At 39.8% G+C, this 21893-nt stretch overlaps 1 protein-coding gene across 1 annotated transcript in view; it reads right to left on the reverse strand.

The window, feature by feature from the left end:
- Positions 1–248: 248 nt before the first annotated feature.
- Positions 249–21893, reverse strand: part of INSL6 (insulin like 6) — a 42239-nt gene continuing 20594 nt past the window's right edge. The window contains exon 2 of the mRNA XM_054255962.2: positions 249–653. Coding sequence (XP_054111937.1) covers positions 295–653 — 359 coding nt within the window. The 3' untranslated portion in view covers positions 249–294. The remainder of the gene's footprint in view (positions 654–21893) is intronic.

The raw sequence follows: 21893 nt of genomic DNA on the forward strand, positions 1-21893 counted from the left end.
CCATAATGGCAAGAAGTGAACAGATAACCAACTCTTAGATGTCTGCATGGATCACACCACCTCCAGAAATACCGCCTTCAAAAAGGTTGTGAAAACTAAGGAAAACAACAGGGTTACCAAAGAAAATTCTAAGATTCTTATTACTACTATAAGGTATGGTCAAGTGCTTGCAAATATATTCAGACACTGTTCACAGCATATCACTTACAACCACAATTACAAAAAAATTAAAATAATAAAAGAGTAAGATAAATGTAATAAGCTTTTATTATATTAGTATAATTTTTATGATGGTTAGTATATCTTAGTCACAAGTGATGATCTTTTTTCCTTTAAGTTTTTAAAATCAATATATGGAAGACATGCAATACTAAGTTCTTCTCTTGTACATCCTGTAAGACAACACTTTTCTGAATATCCTCTGCGTTTTCTTTGGGGATGATTCCCCCAAAACAAATTGCTTAAGGTTTTAATTTTGTTTCTACCTTTCTTCTGAAATTTTGCATTCTCACGAATATACGGATTGATATTATGTGATGAAGAAAATTCTCTTGTCTTATCAAGAGGTGAGTATGCCTTTTTATACTGATACTCAGGTAGTGACTGCAATTCCCAACTGTTTACCGCTTCTTCCCAAGAGGCAGAAGTAGACACTGTTGAGAGAGAAGAAAAGAAATGCTCCTTTATTAAAATCTTCCTTTAGATGAAAATTGAATATTGGAACAGTAAAATCAGCTAATTATTAAAAAATAAGTAATCGCATTTTAAATAAAGAATAGAAAGTATGGTTATTCAAAAGCAATATGTATTTTAACTAAAGTAGGTGTATGTTTTCCTATAAAAAGGCTGTAAACCTTTGCTTAGTTTTGTATTAACAATTTAAGTTGAGATATCATCACGTCATAAAATTATTCATTTTAAAGTATACAATTCAATGGTTTTTAGTAATATTCACAGGGTTGTGAAACTATGACCAGGATGTGAAACTATAAATCTAATTCCAGAAAATTTATTTGCAAAAAGAAACCCTATGCCCATTAGCAGTCATTTCCATTTCCGTTTCCTACTGTCTCCTGGCAGTTACCAATCTACTTTGTTTCTATGGATTTGTCTATTTCATATTGAAAGCAAACAATATAAGACCTTTTGTGTCTCGTTTCTTGCACTTAGCATAATGTTTTCAAGGTTCACCTACATAGTAGCATGTATCTTTTCATGGCTTAATAATTTTCCATTGTATGGACATTCCACATTTTGTTAATCTGTTTGTCAACTGATGGATATTTGAGTGGTTTCCACTTTTTGGTCATTATGAATAGCACTGATGGCCTGGTGCAATAACTTGTGCCTGTAATCTCATCACTTTGGGAAGCCAAGGCGGGCAAATCACTTGAGGTCAGGAGTTTGATACCAGCCTCGCCAACATGGCAAAACCCTGTCTCTATTAAAAACACACAAAAAATTAGCCAGGCGAGGGGAGATCCAAGATGGCCAATTAGACACACCTCCAGTGCACAACACCCAGTGAGAGAGATGCAGAAATCCAGAGATCTCCTGGCTCCAACCGAGGTACCAGGTGCATTTCAATCGATCTGGTCCCATGGTGAGCAAAGCCCACTGAGGGCAGACCGAGGAGGGGAAAGGTGCTGCTTCACCCAGAAAGTGCATCTGACCGGTGAGTCAGAGGCTCCCCTCTGGCAAAGTGGTCCAGATACAGCACTTCCCCCAAAGCCTCAGCATTACACAGAACAGATCTTTGCCAGTCAATTACAAGCTCAGAGTTGAATAAGACCCTGCAGACAGTGCCCGGAGAGAGAGGGAGCTGTAAGCGGGAGCAGCTGGGCGGGCCCTACCCCATGACCGGAAAGAGAGGAAGCTGAAAAGGGGAGACAGCCGGGTGTGGCTGGGCGGGTCCCTACTCTCCCCCACAAACCCCAGAGGGCTGAAGCTTTGACTCTAGTGGGTCGCGCAGCCAGTGCCAGTCTGAGATAAACCCTGAATGATCCAGCCCAGTGGAGGAAGGGCACAACCCACCACTAGAGGGGTAGGACTGGGCTATGTGTTTTAACAAAAAACACAGGAAGCCTACCTAGCAACAGGATGGTGTTCTTGACAACCCAGCAGCGCCTACAGGTCAGGGGAAGTGGCAGGCCTAATTTCCCAGTATAAACAAACCAGACACAGGAAGCTTCCCTAGTAACCTAAAGGAGACCCTAGAAACTCAGTAGTGCCTCCACAGGCAGACAAGCAACCTCATCAAGCAGCTCCCTGACACCACAGCCAGGTAAATCCACAAAGATGGGAAAAAACCAGAGCAAAAAAGATGAAACCATCAAAGACAGAACACCTCTTCTCCTTCAAGGGATCACAACTCCTCAACAACACAGGATCACAACTTGACAGAGTGCAACAAAGTGACAGAAACAGGCTTCAGAAGGTGGATAATAACAAACTTTTCTGAGCTAAAGGAACACATTCTAACTCAATGCAAAGAAACCAAAAACCTTGAAAAGAGGTTAGACGAAATGCTAACTAGAATAACCAGCTTAGAGAAGAACATAAAAAACTTGATGGAGTTGAAAAACACGGCACAAGAACTACATGAAGCAAACACAAGTTTTAAAAGCCGAATAGATCAAGCAGAAGAAAGGATATCAGAGATTGAAGGTCAACTCAATGAAATAAAAAGAGAAAGCAAGACAAGAGTGAAAAGAAATGAACAAAGCCTCCAAGAAATATGGGATTATATGAAAAGACCTAATCTACACTTGATTAGTGTACTCAAATATGATGGGGAGAATGAAACCCCGCTGGAAAACATGCTCCAGGATATTATCCAGGAGAACTTCCAAGCCTAGCAAGGCAGTCCAAATTTCAAATTCAAGAATTACAGAGAACTACACAAAGATATTACTCAAGAAGAGCAACCCGAAGGCACATAATCGTCAGATTCACCAGGGTTGAAATGAAGGAAAAAATGCTAAGGGCAGCCAGAGAGAAAGGTCAGGTCACCCACAGAGGGAAGTCAGTCAGATTCACAGCAGATCTCTTGGCAGAAATCCTACAAGCCAGAAGAGAGTGGGGGCCAATATTCAACATCCTTAAAGAAAAGAACTTTCAAACCACATCTCATATCCAGCCAAACTAAGCTTTGTAAGGGAAGTAGAAATAAAATCCTTTATGGACAAGCAATTATTGAGAGATTTTGTCACCACCAGACCTGCCCTACAAGAGCTCCTGAAAGAAACATTAAGCACGGAAAGGAACAAGTACCAGTCACTGCAAAAGCAAACCAGCTAGCAAAGACCAAAAATGCAATGAAGAAAATGAGTCAATTAATGGGAAACAAAACAAGCCAGTAACAAAATGGTAGGCTCAAATTCACATATAACAATATGAACATTGAATGTAAATGGCCTAAATGCCCCAATCAAAAGACACATACTGGCAAACTGGATAAAAAGTCAGAACCCATTGGTGTGCTATATTCAGGAAACCCATCTCACATAAAAAGACACACATAGACCCAAAATAAAGCGATGGAAGAAGATTTATCAAGCAAATGGAGAACAAAAAAAAGCAGGGGTTGCAATCCTAGTCTCTGATAAAATGGATTTCAAACCAACAAAGATTAAAAGAGACAAAGAAGGACACTACATAAAGGTAAAAGGATCAATCCAACAGGAAGAGTTAACTATCCTAAACATATAAGCCTCCAACACAGGAGCACCCAGATACATAAAGCAAGTTCTTAACAACCTAAAATGAGATTTAGACTCCCATAAAATTATAGTGGGAGACGTCAACACTCCACTGTCAATATCAGACAGATCAACGTACACAAAATTAACAAGGATATCCAGGACTTGAGTGCAGAGCTGGACAAAGAGGACCTGATAGACATATACAGAATGCTCCACCCCAAATCTGCAGAATATACATTTTTCTCAGCACCACATCACACTTACTCTAAAATTGACCACATTACTGGAAGCAAATCACTCCTCAGAAACTGCAAAACAACAGAAATCATAACAAACAGTCTCTCAGACCACAGCGCAATCAGACTAGAACTCAGGATCAAGAAACACCCTCAAACCCGTACAACCACTTGGAAACTGAACAACTTGCTTCTGAGTGTCGACTGGATAAATAATGAAGTGAAGGCAGAAATAAAGATGTTCTTCAAAACCAACCAGAAAGAAGACAAAACTTGCCAGAATCTCTGGGATACTTTTAAAGCAGTGTTGAGAGGGAAATTTATAGCAATAAATGCCCACTAGAGAAGAGAGGAAACAGCTAAAATCGACACCCTATCACCAAAATAGAAAGAGCTAGAGGAGCAAGATTAAAAAAAAACCTCAAAAGCTAGCAGAAGACAAGAAATAACTAAGCAGAGCAGAACTGAAGGAGATAGAGACACACACAAAAAAATCCTTCAAAAAATCAATAAATCCAGGAGCTGGTTTTTTGAAAAGATCAACAAAATAGACCACTAGCCAGATTAATAAAAAAGAAAAGGGAGAAGAATCAAATAGATGCAATAAAAAACAATAAAGGGGATATCACCACTGATCCCAGAGAAATACAAACTACCATCAGAGATTACTACAAACAGCTCTACTCACATATCAGTAAACCAGAAAGAAATGGATAAATTCCTATACACTTTTACTCAACCAAGACTAAATCAGGAGGAAGTTGAAACCCTGAATAGACCAATAACAAAGGCTGAAGTAGAAGCAGCTATCAATTGCCTACCAACCAAAAAAAGTCCAGGCCCAGACAAAGAGGAGCTGGTTCCATTCCTTCTGAAACTGTATCAAACAATACAAAAGGAGGGAATCATCCCTAACTCATTTTATGAAAGCAATATCATCTTGATACCAAAACCAGGCAGAGACTCAATTAAAGAAGAAAACTTCAGGCCAATATCCGTGATGAACATAGACACAAAAACCTTCAATAAAATAATGGCAAACAGATTGCAACAGCACATCAAGAAGTTTATCCATCACGACCAAGTAGGCTTCATCCTGGGAATGCAAGGCTGGTTCAACACACGCAAATCCATAAATGTAATCCATCACATAAATGGAACCAAAGACAAAAACCATATGATTATCTCGATAGATGCAGAGGCCTTTGATAAAATTCAACAGCTCTTCATGCTAAAAACTCTCAATAAACTAGGTACTGACAGAACATATAATAAAATGGTAAAAACTGTACATGACAAACCTACAGCCAATATTACACTGAACAGGCAAAAAAGCTGGAAGAATTCCCTTTGAAATCAGGCACTAGACAAGGATGCCCTCTCTCACCATTCCTATTCAACATAGTATTGGATGTTCTAGCCAGAGCAATCAGGCACAAAAAAGAAATAAAGGGTATTCAATTAGGAAAGGAGGAAGTCAAACTGTCTCTATTTGCAGATGACATGACTGTATATCTAGAAGACACCATCGTCTCAGCCCCAAATCTTTTCAAACTGATAAGCAACTTCAGCAAAATCTCAGGATACAAAATCAATGTGCAGAAATCACAAGCATTCCTATATACCAAAAACAGACAGACAGCAAAATCAAGAGTGAAATCCCATTCACAATTGCTACAAAGAGAATAAAATACCTAGGAATACAACTAACAAGGATGAAAAGGACCTCTTCCAGGAGAATTACAAACCACTGCTCAACAAAATAAGAAAGAACACAAACAAATGGAGAAACATTCCATGCCCATGGTTAGGAAGAATCAATATCGTGAAAACAGCCATACTGCCAAAGTAATCTATAGATCCAATGCTATCCCCATCAAGCTACCAATGACCTTCTTCATAGAACTGGAAAAAAACTTTAAATTTCTTATGGAATCACAAAAGACTCCACATAGCCAAGACAATCCTAAGCAAAAAGAACAAAGCTGGAGGCATCACACTGCCAGACTTCAAACTATACTACAAGGCTACAGTAATCAAAACAGCATGGTACTGGTACCAACACAGACACACAGACCAACGGAACAGAACAGAGACCCAAGAAGAAATACCACACAGCTACAACCATCTGATCATTGACAAATCCGGCAAAAACAAGCAATGGGGAAAGGACTCCATGTTTAATAAATGGTGTTGGAAAAACTGGCTAGCCATGTGCAGAAAGCAGAAACTGGACCCTTACCTGTCACCTTACACTAAAATTAACTCCAGATGCATCAAAGATTTAAACATAAAACCTAACACCATAAAAACAGTAGAAGAAAATGTAGGCAAAACCATCCAGGACATAGGCATAGGCAAGGACTTCATGACTAAAACACCAAAAGCAATGGCAATAAAACCAAGATAGACAAATGGGATCTAATTAAACTCCAGAGCTTCTGTACAGTAAAAGAAACCATTATTAGAGCAAATCAGCAACCAACAGATGGGAAAAAACTTTTGCAATCTACCCATCTGACAAAGGGCTAATATCCAGAATCTACGAGGAACTAAAACAGATATACAAGAAAAAAACAACCCCGTTCAAAAGTGGGTGAAGGATATGAACAGACAATTTTCAAAAGAAGACATATATGAGGCTAACAAACATAAGAAAAATGCTCGTCACTGGTCATTACAGAAATGCAAATCAAAACTACATTGAGATTATCATCTCACACCAATTAAAATAGCAATCATTAAAAAATCTGGAGACAACAGATGCTGGAGAGGATATGGAGAAATAGGAACACTCTTACAGAGTTGGTGGGAGTGTAAATTAGTTCAACCATTGTGGAAGACAGTGTGGCAATTCCTCAAGGATCTAGAAATAGAAATTCCATTTGACCCTGCAATCCCATTACTGGGCATATACCCAAAGAACTATAAATCATTCTACTATAAAGACACATGCACACATATGTTCACTGCAGCCCTGTGTACAATAGTAAAGACCTGGAACCAACTCAAATGCCCATGAATGATAGACTGGACAAAGAAATGGGGTACATATACACCATGATATATTATGCAGCCATAAAAAACTATGAGTTCGTGTCCTTTGTAGGGACTTGGATGAATCTGGAAACCATCATTCTCAGCAAACTGACACATGAACAGAAAGCCAAATACCCTATGTTCTCACTCATAGGTGGCTGTTGAACAACGAGAATATGTGGACTCAGGGAGAGGAACATCACACACTGGGACAGTTGGGGGGGTAGGGGAGAGACAGTGGGAGTGGAGAGAAAGGGGAGGGTGGGAAGGGATAACATGGGGAGAAATGCCAGATACAGTATGCACCTAAACTAAAATAAATAACTTTAAAAAAAATTAGCCAAGCATGGTGGTAATTGCCTGTAATCTCAGCTACCTGGGAGGTTGAAGCACAAGAATTACTTAAACGTGGGAGGCAGAAGTTTCGGTGAGCCAAGATAGTGCCACTACACTCCAGCCTAAGTGACAGAGCAAGACTCCGTCTCAAAAAAAAAAAAGAAAGAAAAGAAAAGAAAAGAAAAAGAATAGTGCTGCTATGAGCATTCAGGTGCAACTTTTTGTGTGAGCATATGTTTTGAATTCGTTGGTGTATAAAGCTAGGAGTGGAACATTGGATGATGTGGTAATTTTGTTTAACATTTTGAGGAACTGCCAAACTTTTCCACAGCAGCTACACAATTTTTTTAATCCCAGCATTAAATGTAGTAGAGTTTTGATTTTTCCACATCCCCATCAAAACTTGGTATTTCTATTTTTTTCATTACAGTTATCTTAATGGATGCACAGTGGTATCTTATTGTGGTTTTGATTTGCATTTACCTCATGGCTAATGATGTTAAGCATCTTTTCATATGTTTATTACATATCCTCTTGGAGAAATGTCTGTTCAAATCCTTTGCTCATTTTCAAATTTGATCATTTGTCTCCTTATGCACATCTTATAACTGAGCAGTAAAAACCATTTTGTTCTTTATTAAAATATAAAGAAACAGGGAAGTCATAATATGCTCTAGGTACAATAAACTCATTGTCACTGTTATACTGCTCTTAATTCACTTAGCAATACTGAATATTAGAAACCAAAATAATTCCAGAATGTAATTATTTGAAGACTTACTGGACTTCCATTACGGCCCTTGCTCATCTACAGCCCCAAGAGGACATATTTGCCAATAGCCTCCACTGTAGAGCCAGTTCTTACACAGCCATGTTCTGAACCATGTGACTCTACTCTGCAGCCATAGTTGAACAAACTGGAGGTTGGCACCTGACCCCAAAGAAACCCATCTGTTGCAATGGCCAGAAATCCATGTCATGTGAAAAACATGAATCAACCCAATTAGATTTCCTCAGTTTGAAACTAGAACTAAGAAGTAATAAGAAAAAAATGAGTCAGAACCAAAGCTAAAAGGATTCTATGAGATCTGTCATGACAAGTTAAATTAACAAAGGAACAGAAATACAGAGAAAAGAAAAGATTCACAGAGAGAAAGAAAGAAGATTTTTTGGTTTTAGAGCTGGTATGATTCCTCAGGCTTTCCAAAGTCCTTCTAAGTCAACTTCTATATCTTGTTTGTTTTTATAATAACTACTATCCCCTTTTATCTTGAGGTTATTTAGGTGAATCTATGTTCTTTGCAGTTAGAGGCCTATTAGAGTACTCTTTAATAACTTTTTATTTAATTACAAAGTTGCTTGTCTAAAAGAATAAGATAGATCTCTATTCAGACTAATCAGGAACAAAAGAATGGAAATGAACAAAATACAGTTCAAAAAAAGAGAAATAAGTAGATACAGCCAAGTTTTAAAATAAATTTTATGAATGCTTATACATTTAAAAATCAGGATGAAATGGATGAATTCCTAGAAAAATACAAGATGTCTTAATTGGTATACAGTGACACAGAAAACCTAAATGTACCAACAATATTCAAAGAAATGAAAAGGGTAGTCATAATTATTGCCTTCAAAAAACCACAGATATAGATGACTTTAGAGAGGGGTTCCACTTATTTTTAAAGAACAGTAAATTCTAATCACATACAAGTTGTTCCAGAAAAAGAGCAAAAGGTGCCCAGCTCATTTTATGAAACTGGCATAATCTTTATTCCAAAACTAGCATGTTCTCACTCATAGGCGGTTGTTGAACAATGAGAACACATGGACACAGGGAGGGGAGCATCACACACTGGGGTCTGTGGTGGGGGGGAAGTAGGGGAGGGACAGTAGGAGGTAGGGAGTTGGGGAGGGATAACATGGGGAGAAATGCCAGATATAGGTGATGGAGAGGAAGGCAGCAAACCACATTGCCATGTATGTACCTATACAACAATCTTGCATGTTCTTCACATGTACCCCAAAACCTAAAATGCAGTCAAATATATATTTCTTTAAAAAAGAAAAAAAAAGTTTTTTAAAAACCTTAAAAACTCATTTCACTTGCAAATGTTGATTTAAAACTCCTAAATATTAGTTAACTGAATCCATAAACATATTTCACAAATATATTAAAAAAGGGTTTGGGGAAGCAGCCAAGATGACTGAATAGAAACACCTTTGCTTGGACCAGTGCTGTGGCTCATGCCTATAATCCTAGCAGTTTAGAAAGCTGAGGTGGGTGGATCACCTGAGGTCGGGAGTTCAAGACCAGCCTGACCAACATGGAGAAATGCCATCTCCACTAAAAATACAAAAATTGGCCAGGTGTGGTGGTGCATGCCTGTAATCTCAGCTGCTCGGAAAGCTGAGGCAGGAGAATCGCTTGAACCCAGAAGGCAGATATTGCAGTGAGCCTAGACTGTGCCACTGCATTCCAGCTTGGGTAACAAGAGCAAAATTTTTTCTCTAAAGGAAAACAAAAATAAACAAACAACAACAACAACAGCAACAACAAAAAACCTTTACTCTGCAGCTCCCATCAAAAAGGATGAAAATGGCAAGTGGATTCTGCATCTTCAATTGAGTCACCAACATTCTCTCGCTGGGACTGACTAGGAGGTTGGTGTGACTCACAGAGAGCAAGGTCTGAAAAGCAGGGTGGCATGAAGGCCCATCTGGGAGACACATAGGGCAAAGGCAGGTCCCTCCCCCAACCAAGGGAGACAGTGAGGGACTGTGTTACGCCTACCTGAAGAGCATGCTTTTCCCAAGAATCCTTGCAACCTGGGTATAAGCCCATACCACCAGGGCCTTGGCTTCCAAGCACAGAGCCGTGCAAATGCGTAATGGCTGCTTGGGTGGGTGGTGCTTGAGCAGGCACTGAGACCCCCAGTTCCTGTGGGAAGAGGCAGCTGCCATCACTGTGTCTCCAGTCCACCATTTTCTCCTACTGTGATGCCAGTGCAGTTTGGACTTGGAGCACCTCCTCACAGTGCAGCACAATGGCTGGGACAGTTCATGGCCAGACTATTTCTTTAGGTGGGGCTCCAATTCATTTCCCCTCACACAGGGGGCCTCTCTGTGGGAATTATGGCATCCCCAGTGGAGGGTTTATGGATATAACTCTAATATCCCTGAGAAGATACTCTAAGAGGAGGGGTGGTTGTGCTATAGTGGATCAGCCATCTTAGTCATTCCTGCCTGCTGGCTCTGGAGAGGGGGATTTCCCCTAGCACAGCACACCAGCTCCACCAAAGGGCATCCAGACTGCTTATTTAAGTAAGTCTCCTGATCCTACTCCTCCAAACTGGGTGAGCCCTCCTAACAGGAGTGTTCCGCTGGCATCAGGTCAGTGCCCCTCTTGCACAGAGCTCCCAGAGGAAGGAGCAGCCTGCCATCTTTGATGATCTGCAGCCTCCACTGGTGATACCTCTGGGGTGGGAGAAACCCAGGTGAATATGGTGTGAAATGGACTCCCGGCAAACTGCAGCAACCCTATGGAAGAAAGGCCCTACTGCTAAAACAAAAATAAGCAACAGCAACAATATCAACAAAAAAGACCCCACAAAAACCCCTTCCAAAGGTCATCAGCCTCAAAAATCAAAGGCAGATAAACCCATGAAGATGAGAAATAATCAATGCAAAAATGCTGAAAACTCAAAATGCAAGAGTGCCTCTTCTCCTCCAAATGACTGTAACATGTCTCCAGCAAGGGCACAGAACTGGGCTGAGTCAGAGATAGATGAATTGACAGAAGTAGGCTTCAAAAGATGAATAATAACAAACTTCCCTGAGCTAAAGTAGTATGTTTTAACTCATTGCAAAGAAGCTAAAAACTATGAGAAAACATTACAAGAGCTGCTAACAAGAATAACTAGTTTAGAGAGGAAGCTAAACAAACTGATGGAGCTGAAAAACAATATGTGAACTTCACAATGAAAACACAAGTATCAATAGCTAAACAGTTCAAGTGGAAGAAAAAAATATCAGAGCTTGCAGACTATCTTGCTGAAATAAGGCATGCAGGCAGACAATATGAGAGAAAAAAAGAATGAAAAGGAATAAACAAAACCTCTGAGAACTATGAGATTATGTTAAAAGACTGAACCTATGACTGATAGGGGTACCTGAAAGGGACAGGGAGAAGAAAAACAAGTTTAAAAACACACTTCAAGATATCATCCAGGAGCATTTCCCCAACTTAGCAAGACAGGCCAACCAACAATTTTAAATACAATGCAAATTTTGTATTCAGAAAATCCAGAATCCCAGTTAAGATACTCCAAGAGATCAACCCAATGACATACAATTACGAGTTCTCCAAGGTCAAAATGAAGGAAAAAATGTTAAGGACAGCCAGAGAGAAAGGCCAGGTGCCCTATAAAGGGAAGCCCATCACACTAACAGCAGACCTCTCAGTGGAAACCCTACAAGTCAGAAGAGACAGGGGGCCAATACACACACACACACACACACACACACACACACACATACACACACACACATGTATGTGTGTGTGTATATATATTTTTTGAGATGGAATTTCACTCATCACCCAGGTTGGAGTACAGTGGTGAGATATCAGCTCACTGCAACCTCCGCCTCCCAGGTTCAAGGGGTTCTCCTGCCTTAGCCTCCTAAGCCCCTGGAATTACAGGCATGCACCACCAGGCCCAGCTAATTTTGTATTTTTAGTAAAGGCAGGGTTTCACAATGTTGGTTAGGCTGGTCTCAAACTCCAGACCTCAGGTGATCCACCTTCCTCAGCCTCCCAAAGTGCTGGGATTACAGGCATGAGCCACCGTACCCAGCTAATAGTCTTACAGAATTTTTAACCTAGAATACTATATCTGGCCAAACTAAGCTTCATAAGCAAATAAAAAATAAAATCTTTTTCAGACAAGTAAATTCTGAGGGAATTCACCAATACCAGATCTGCCTTGCAAGATCTCCTGAAGGAAGCAGTAAATATGGAAAGGAAAAACCATTATCAGGCACTACAAAAACACACTGAAGTACACAGACCAGTGGACACTATGAAGCAACTACATAAACAAGTTTGCAAAATAACCAGCCAGCATCATGATGACAGGATTGAATTCACACATAACAATATTAACCTTAAATGTAAATGGGCTAAGTTCCCCAATTAAAAGACACAAAGGGGAAGCTGGATAGAGTCAAGATCCATTGATGTGCTGAATTCAAGAGACTCATCTCACATGCAAAGACACATATACACTCAAAATAAAGTATGAAGGAAAATTTACCAAGCAAATGGAAAACAGAAAACAGCAAAGGTTGCAATCCTAGTTTCTGACAAACAGTCTTAAACTAACAAAGATAAAAAAAGATAAAGAAAAGCATTACATAATGGTAAATGGGTCAATTTAATAAGACCTATTCTAAATATATATGCACCTAATACAGGAGCACCCAGATTCATAAAACAAGTTCTTAGAGACCTACAAAGAAACTCAGACTCCCACACAATAATAGTGGGAGACTTTAACATCCCACTGTTGATATGAGACAGATTATTGAGACAGAAAACTAACCAAGATATTAAGACTTGAATTCAGCTCTGGATTAAGTGGACCTGATGGGTATCTGCAGAATGCTCCAACCCCAAACAACAGAATATACATTCTTCTTGGCACCACATGGCACTTATTCTAAAGTTAATCACATTATTGGAAGTAAATCACTCCTCAGCAAGTACGAAAGAACTGAAACCATAACAGTCTCTCGGACCACAGCACAATCAAATTAGAACTCAAGATTAAGACACTCACTGAAAACCACACAAGTACATGGAAACTGAACAACCTGTTCCTGAGTGACTCCTTGGTAAATGATGAAATTAAGAAATCAAGAAGTCCTTTGAAATCAATGAGAACAAGGAGACAATGTACCAGAATCTCTGGGACATGACTAAAGCAGTCTTAACAGGGAAATTTATAGCACTAAATGCCCATGTCGAAATGGCAGAAAGATCTCAAATGGACACCCTAATGTCGGAACTAAAAGAACCAGAGAACCAAGAGCAAATAAACTCTAAACTTAGAGAATACGAGAAATAACCAAGATCAGAGCAAAACGGAAGGAGACAGAAACATGAAAAATCCTTCAAACAATCAATGAGTCCAGGAACTGTTTTTGAAAAATTAATAAAATAGACCACTAGCTAGGCTAACAAAAAAGAAACAAAAGAAGAATCAAATAGACACAATAAAAATGATAAAGGTGATATCATCACTGATGCCCCTGAAATAGAAACAACCATCAGAGAATACTATAAACACCTCTATGCCAATAAACCAGAAAGTCTAGTAGAAATGGATAAATTCCTGGACATATACCTCTCTGCCAAGACTAAACTAGGAAGAAGCTGAATCCCTGAATAGACCAATAACAAGTTCTGAAAGTGAGGCAGTAATAAATAACCTACCAACCAAAAAAAGCCCAGGAACAGATGGATTCACAGCTGAATTCTACCAAAACTACAAAGAGGAGTAGATATACTTTCTTCTGAAACTATTCCAAACAATCAAAAAGGAGGAACTCCTCCCTAACTCATTCTATGAGGGCAGCATCATCCTGATACCAAAACCTGACAGAGATGCAACAAGAAGAGAAAACTCAAGCCAATATTCCTGATGAACATCAATGAAAAATCCTCAGTAAAATAATGGAAAACCTATTACAGCAGCACATCAAAAAGCTTATCTGCCACGATCAAGTTAGCTTCATCTCTGGGGTGCAAGTCTGCTTCAAAATATGCAAATCAATAAATGTAATTCATTACATAAACAGACCTAAAACAAAAACCACAAGTATCTCAATAGATGCAGAAAAGGTCTTCCATAAAATGCAACATCCCTTCTGTTAAAAACTCTCAATAAACCAGGTGTTGATGAAACATACCTCTAAATAATATGGCTCATTTATGACAAATCCAATGTCAATATCATACAGAATGGGTAAAAGCTGGAAGCATTCCCCTTGAAGATACGTATTCGCTCTCTCACCACTCCTATTCAACATAGTATTTGAACTTCTGGGCAGGGCAATCAGGCAAGAGAAAGAAATAAAGTGTATTCAAATAGGAAGAAAGGAAGCCAAATTGTCTTTGCAGATGACATACAAACATAGACTCCCCATCTAGAACACACCATCATAGCCCAAAAGCTTAAGCTCTTTGGCTTAAGAGCTTTTTTGCAAATTCAACAAAGTCTCAAGATACAAAATCAATCTGCAAATGTCGAAAGCATTCCTATACACCAAGAACAAGCAAGCAGAGAGCTGAATTATGAACGAACTCCCATTTACAACTGCTACAAAGAGAATAAAATACCTAGGAATACAGTTAGCAAGGAAAGTGAAGGACCTCTTCAAGGAGAACTACAAACCACTGCTCAAGGTAATTAGAGAAGATATAAACAAAAAACATTTCACATTCATGGATCAGAAGAGTCAATATTGTAAAAATGGCTATCCTGCCCAAAGTAATTTATATATTCAATGCTATTCCCATTAAACTGCCATTGACATTTTTCACAGAATTAGAAGAAACTATTTTAAATTCATATCAAACTAAAAGAGCTCAAATAGCAAAGACATTCCTAAGCAAAAAGAACAAAGCTGAAGGCATAATGCTACCAGACTTCAAACTATACTACAAGGATAGAATAACCAAAACAGCATAGTACTGTTACAAAGCAGACACACAGATCAATGAAATTTCTGTTCCAGACCTCAGAAATAGGGCTGCATGCACATCTATGACCATCTGATCTTGGATAAGCCTAACAAAAACAAGCAATGGGGAAAAGATTCCATATTTAATAAATGGTGCTGGGAGGACTGGCTAGCCATATGCTGAACACTGAAACTGGACCCTTTCTGTACACCATATAGAAAAATTAACTTAAGATGACTAAAATACTTAAATGTAAAGCCAAAACTATAAGAACCCTGAAAGAAAATCTAGGCAATACATTTGCAACATAGGTATGGGCAAAAATTTCATAACGAAATTATCAAAAGCAATAGCAACAAAGTAAAAATTGACAAATGGGATCTAATAAAACTAAAGAACTTCTGCAAGAACTAGAGGAGCAAGAACAAACAAATTCAAAAGCTAGCAGAAGAAAAGAAATAACTAAGATCAGAGCAGAACTGAAGGGAGACAGAGACAGAAAAAAACCCTTCAAAAAAATCAATGAATCCAGGAGCTGGTTTTTGAAAAGATCAACAAAATAGATAGACCCCCTAGCCGGACTAATAAAAAAGTAAAGAGAGAAGAATCAAATAGATGCAATAAAAAATGATAAAGGAGATAGCTACAAACTACCATCAGAGATTACTACAAACACCTCTATGCAAATAAACCAGTAAATCTAGAAGAAATGGATAAATTCCTGGACACTTACACCCTGCCAAGACTAAACCAGGAAGAAGTAGAATCCCTGAATAGACTGATAACAAGGTCTGAAATTGAGGCAGAAATTAATAGCGTATCAATCAAAAAAAAGACCCACGACCAGAGGGGTTCACAGACAAATTCTAAAGGAAGTACAAACAGTAGCTGGTAGCATTCCTTCTCAAACTATTTCAAACAATACAAAAAAACAGAATCCTCCCTAATTCAATTTATGAGATCAACATCATCCTGTTACCAAAACCTGGCAGAGACACAACTAAAAAAGAAAATTTCAGGCCAATATCCATGATGAAATCGGTGTGAAAATCCTCAATAAAATACTGGCAAACAGAATCCAAAAGCACATCAAAAAGCTTATCCATCACAATCAAGTCGGCTTCATTCCTGGGATGCAAGGCTGGTTCAACATATGCAACTCTATAAACATAATCCATCACATAAACAGAACCAAAGACAAAATCCACATGATTATCTCAGTAGATGCAGAGAAGGCCTCTGACAAAATTCAACAGCCCTTCATGCAAAATTTATCAATAAACTACGTATGGATGAAACGTATCTCAAGATAACAAGAGCTATTTATGACAAACCCACAGCCAATATCGTACTGATTGGGCAAAAACTGGAAGCGTTCCCTTTGAAAACTGACACAAGTCAAGGATGCCCTCCCTCCTCACTCCTCAACATAGTATTGAAAGTTCTGGCCAGGGCAATCAGACAAGAAAAATAAATATAGCATACTCGATTAGGAAAGAGAAGTCAAATTGTCTCTATTTGCAGATGACAAGATTGTATATTTAGAAGACCCCAGTGTCTCAGCCTAAAATGTCCCTAAGCCGAAAAGCAACTTCAGCAAAGTCTCACAGCATAAAATCAGTGTGCAAAAACCACAGGGATTCTTATACACCGATAACAGACAGAGAGCCAAATCATGAGTGAACTCCCATTCACAATCACTATGAGAATAAAATACCTAGGAATACAACTAACAAGGGATGTGAAGGAACTCTTCAAGGAGAACTATAAACCACTGCTCAAGGAAATAAGAGAGGACACAAACAAATGAAAAAACATTCCATGCTAATGGTTAGGAAGAATCAATATCATGAAAATGGCCATACTGCCCAATGTAATTTATAGACTCAATGCTATTCCCATCAAGCTACCATTGACTTTCTTCACAGAACTGGAAAAAAAACACCTTAAACTGAGAAAACATCCAAGATGGCTGATCGCTAACATCTGGGGATTGCAGCTCCCAGTGAAAGTGCAGAGAACGAGAGGACGCCACACTTTCAGACAAATTTTTGTTGCTCATGGAGCAGAAAATTCCCAGTGGAGGAGCTCCATGGGTTGCCAGTGTGACTCCTGTGGCCGGTGCAGCGGTTTTGCCGGCACCTCAGCATGGCAGCTCTTGATGCAGAGTAAATAGGACTGGTTCCCCTTCTGACCAAGGTTTGGAGGAGCTGCACGGGTCGCCAGTGCAACTCTTGTGGCCCGTGCAGCAGTTTTGCCGGGACCTCGGCGCAGCAGCTCTTGGTGCAGAGTAAACGGGACTGGTTCCCTTTCTGACCAACGTTTGGAGCTCTGGGAAGGCAGAGTCGCCTATTACGGACTCAAGAAGGAAGCCAGACTGGAGATTCCCAGGCAGAAAAGCACCATCAGTCTTAACATCACTGTTTTGGCTGGCATAGTGGGTTGCTCATATTTCGGCCTTGGGAATTAACAACTTGGATGTCCACTCAGAGACCTAATTTAAAGTTGGTAATTACAAAGACGACAGGTGGATAAATTTAAAATGATGGGAAGAAACCAGCGTAAAAAGGCTGAGAATACTCAAAATCAGAATGCCTCTCCCTCTAAAAAGGATCACAGTTCCTCATCAACAAGGGAACAAGGCTTGATAGAGAACGAGTGCATCCCATTAACAGAATCAGGCTTCAGAAGATGGATAATAAGAAACTTCCGTGAGTTAAAAGAACATGTTGTAGCCCAATGTAAAGAAACTAAGAACTTTGAAAAAAGGTTTGATGAAATCCTAATGAGAATAGACAACTTAGAGAGGAATATAAGTGAATTAATGGAACTGAAGAATACAATATAGGAACTCCGAGAAGTATGCACAGGTTTAAACACTCGAATTGTTCAAGCAGAAGAAAGGATATCAGAGGTCGAAGTCCAACTTAATGAAATAAAACAAGAAGACAAGATTAGAGAAAAAAGGATAAAAAGGAATGAGCAAAGTCTCCAAGAAATGTGGGACTATGTGAAAAGACCTAATTTATGTTTGATAGGCGTACCTGAATGTGACAAAGAGAATGAATCCAAGCTGGAAAATATTCTTCAGGATATTATTCAGGAAAATTTTCCTAAACTAGCAAAGCAGGACAATATTCAACCCCAGGTAATAAGAACACCACAAAGATATTCCTCAAAAAGAGCAACCCCAAGGCACATAACCATTAGATTCACCAGGGTTGAAACAAAGGAGAAAATACTATGGGCAGCCAGAGAGAAAGGTCATGTTACCCACAAAGGCAAGCGTATCAGACTTACAGCAGATCTCTCAGCAGAAACCCTACAAGCCAGAAGAGAGTGGGGGCCAATATTCAACATCCTTAAAGAACAGAACTTTCAGCCCAGAATTTCATATCCAGCCAAACTAAGCTTCACAACTGAAGGAAAAATAAATTTTTTAATGACCAAGCAAGTACTCAGAGATTTTATTACCACCAGGCCTGCTTTACAAGAGCTTCTGAAAGAAGCAATACACATAGAAAGAAACAACCAGTATTAGCCTTTCTAAAAATATACCAAAAAGTAAAGAGCATCAACATAAAGAAGAATTTACATCAACGAATGGATAAAACAGCCAGTTAACATCAAATGGCAGTAATCCTAAATTTAAATTGACTAAATCCCCCAATCAAAAGATATAGCCAAAACCCAATGGTATGCTACATCCAGACCCATTTCACATGCAAGGATACACAGACTCAAAACAAAGGGATGGAGAAAGATTTACCAACCAAATGGAGAGCAAAAATAAATAAATAAATAAATAAATAAATAAATAGCAGGAGTAGCAATTCTCGTATCTGATAAAATAGATTTTAAAGCAACAAAGATACAGTGGTAAACGGATCAATGCAACAATAAGAGCTAACGATACTAACACCCAGATACATAGAGACTTAGACTCAATGAGACAGAAAATTAGTAAGGATATCAAGGACTCGAACTCAGATCAGGAACAAGTAAACTTAATATTTATAGAGCTCTCCACTTTAAATACACAAAACATACATTCTTGTCAATACCACATCACACCTACTGATAGGTTTAAATGAAATATTGATTGGCCATTATTAATACCCATTTTTTTTTAAATAAAGCAACATTTCCATTCTCTCTCCCTCTTTTTCTTCCTCTTTCTTCCTCTCCACTCCTTTTTTCTTTCCTTCTCTCAAGAAAAAAAAGAAAAGAAAAGAAAGAAATTAACTTGTAGACCTCTAGATCCAGGTCGGCAATGTCTCTCTCATTGCCTGATTTCCTTCCTTCCCTTCTCTCCTTCTCTCCCTCCCTCCCTCCCTGACTCCCTCCCTTCCTTCCTCCCTCCCTCCCTTCCTCCTTTCCTCCCTTCCTGCCTTCCTCCCTTCCTACAAAAAAAAAAACCTTAAACCAAAAAAGAGCCTGCAGAGCCAAGACAATCCTAACAACAACAACAACAACAAGCAGGAGGCATCACACTACCTGACTTCAAACTATACTACAAGGCTACAGTAATCAAAACAGCATGGCACTGGTACCAAAACAGAGATATAAACCAATGGAACAGAACAGAAGCCTCAGAAATAACACATCTACAACCATCTGATTTTTGACAAACCTGACAAAAACAAGCAATGGGGAATGATTCCCTATTTAACAAATGGTGTTGGGAAAACTGGCTAGCCATATGCAAAAAGTTGAAACTAGATCCCTTCTTTACACCTTATACAAAAATTAACTCCAGACGGATTAAAGATTTAAACATAAAACCTAATGTGACATGATAAAAGCTCCATAAAACTGCATACCTCAACCATACCTCGGCTTTCTGTTGAAACTGCTCTCTAGAACCCAAATATGAATAATTAAGGACTGTAATTTCCACCCTACCCAAATAATGTGTAAACAAATGCTAATCTTGACTTTTGTGAACCACTTAAGTAACCATCAGAATGTCAAAAAGTCCCCTGGCCCTCAGAGAGTCCAGAGCCCCTCACCCTCATCTTCACCCAGGAATCCACTGGAATGTCCAGAGCCCCTCACCCACATCGCTGCCCAGGAGGTGATTTAAAGAATCCACTGGCCCTCAGAACGTCTGAAGCCCCTCACCCCCACCCCTGCCCCTCACCCTCACTCCCGAGGTGGTTTTACGGGTATAAAAGGTCTTGACACCCTCCTTTTGGGGCCATGGGTTGGAGAGACATGAGTCCTCCATGGCCGCTGGCAATAAAGACCATGCAATTTGGCATACTTTTGTCTTGGTGTTGACTTTCTATGCTCAGGCCACTACAACATTTTGGAGGTTCCACCGAGATTTATCTTCATCCATCACCAGACAAAAGCCGTCTCAGAGTCTTGCCCGGGCAGCTGCTCCCACCTTGGGAACCTCTAGGGGAGGCACCCCCTGAGATGTTCCAGGGCCCCAGAGTTCCAGCCCCATGGAGGATGAGCGACTACCCGCCGACATTCACCCAAAATTCCTCAGGGTCCTGGGAACCTCCGGAGGTAAGTCAGGTCTGGGGACCAGTCCATCAGTGGGGCCTGAGTCGGGAGACTGGATGCGGTCATTTCAACTCTGACCAGGCAAGTCTACCGTGAGACGTCACTGGAGGCTCAGGTTACCTCACTGGAGGCTCGGGTTGCCTCACTGGAGGCTCAGGTTACCTCATTAAAGGCTCGGGTTGTCTCACTGGAGGCTCAGGTTGCCTCACTAGAGGGTTGGGTAATTTAGTTTTTGGTTGTTTTCCATTACCTCGGTGTGAGTGCAAAAGTGAGTGTGTATATATGTAGTGCCATGGCTGCAAGGTTACCTTGTGTGTGGGCCTTCACTGGTGGTTCCACAGGGACATCATAATGCATAATGGTGATTCACCTCAGGACTAAAAATTCTGAGGTGACCGGGCCTGGGGGTTATATGGGTACACCTTAGCCAAGATGCTCTGAAACATCCCTCCGGGAACGTGGCTGGGCAGGCATCAGACTGGTCTCCCATCTGGGGGGCACCCATCCTTTGTCTGTCAATCCTATATGTGGTTCTGTCTTTATTGTAAATTCACCAGTTTTGTTAGACTCCTGTTGGCTGACATACAGTGGTTTAGACCTGTTACTCTTGAGGTGGATAATATTCTCCTTTGGCTAAGTGACCACTGACTTCAAGGAACTCTAATTGAGTTTATACCCCTGGAAATAATTCTGTTCTCTTTGCTTTTCTTCTTCTTATACTATCATTGAGGCCTCATTCTTCCTTTTTTTATGTTGGAGAGAAAATTCTGCCCTGACGACTTAGGTGTAGTTTTTTTCTCTCTGTTTTAGAGAATCAAACTTTAAATAAGAAACTACTACCCCTCTTTGCCCATTTAGGGTAAAAAAGGAGTAATTGTCTCTTCTGTCAAAAGAAACAGAAACAGGGAGGGAAAGAGGAGAGAGGACAAGAAAGTAGGGGTGGAAAAGAGAGAGGAGACAGAACAGAGAGAAAGTAAACAGAAGAGAGAAGAGAGGATAAGTAAGAGAGGGGAAGAAGAGGAAACAGAGGGAGAGAGAGAAGAAAGAAAAAAGTAGAAGAGAGGAGAGAAGGGAGAGGAGAGAGGAAAAAGAGAGGAGAGAGACAGAGACAAAAAGAGGAAAAAAGAGACAGTGAGGAGAGAGACAGGAATTTAATGCTTTTTTAGGCTCCCTGTGTCAAGGCGACCAAAAGCTGCAGGGGCGGGGAACTCGCAGCTGGCCCAGCAGCTTCGAGCTCAGTTTTTAAACTGACAGAAAAAAGCATTTTTTTTTTTCCTTTCTCTGCCGGCCACCAGCTCCACCTGGTTTTCAGGCAGG

Source organism: Callithrix jacchus, chromosome 1 (assembly GCF_049354715.1).
Source record: "Callithrix jacchus isolate 240 chromosome 1, calJac240_pri, whole genome shotgun sequence".
In the NCBI taxonomy this organism is placed as follows: domain Eukaryota; kingdom Metazoa; phylum Chordata; class Mammalia; order Primates; family Cebidae; genus Callithrix; species Callithrix jacchus.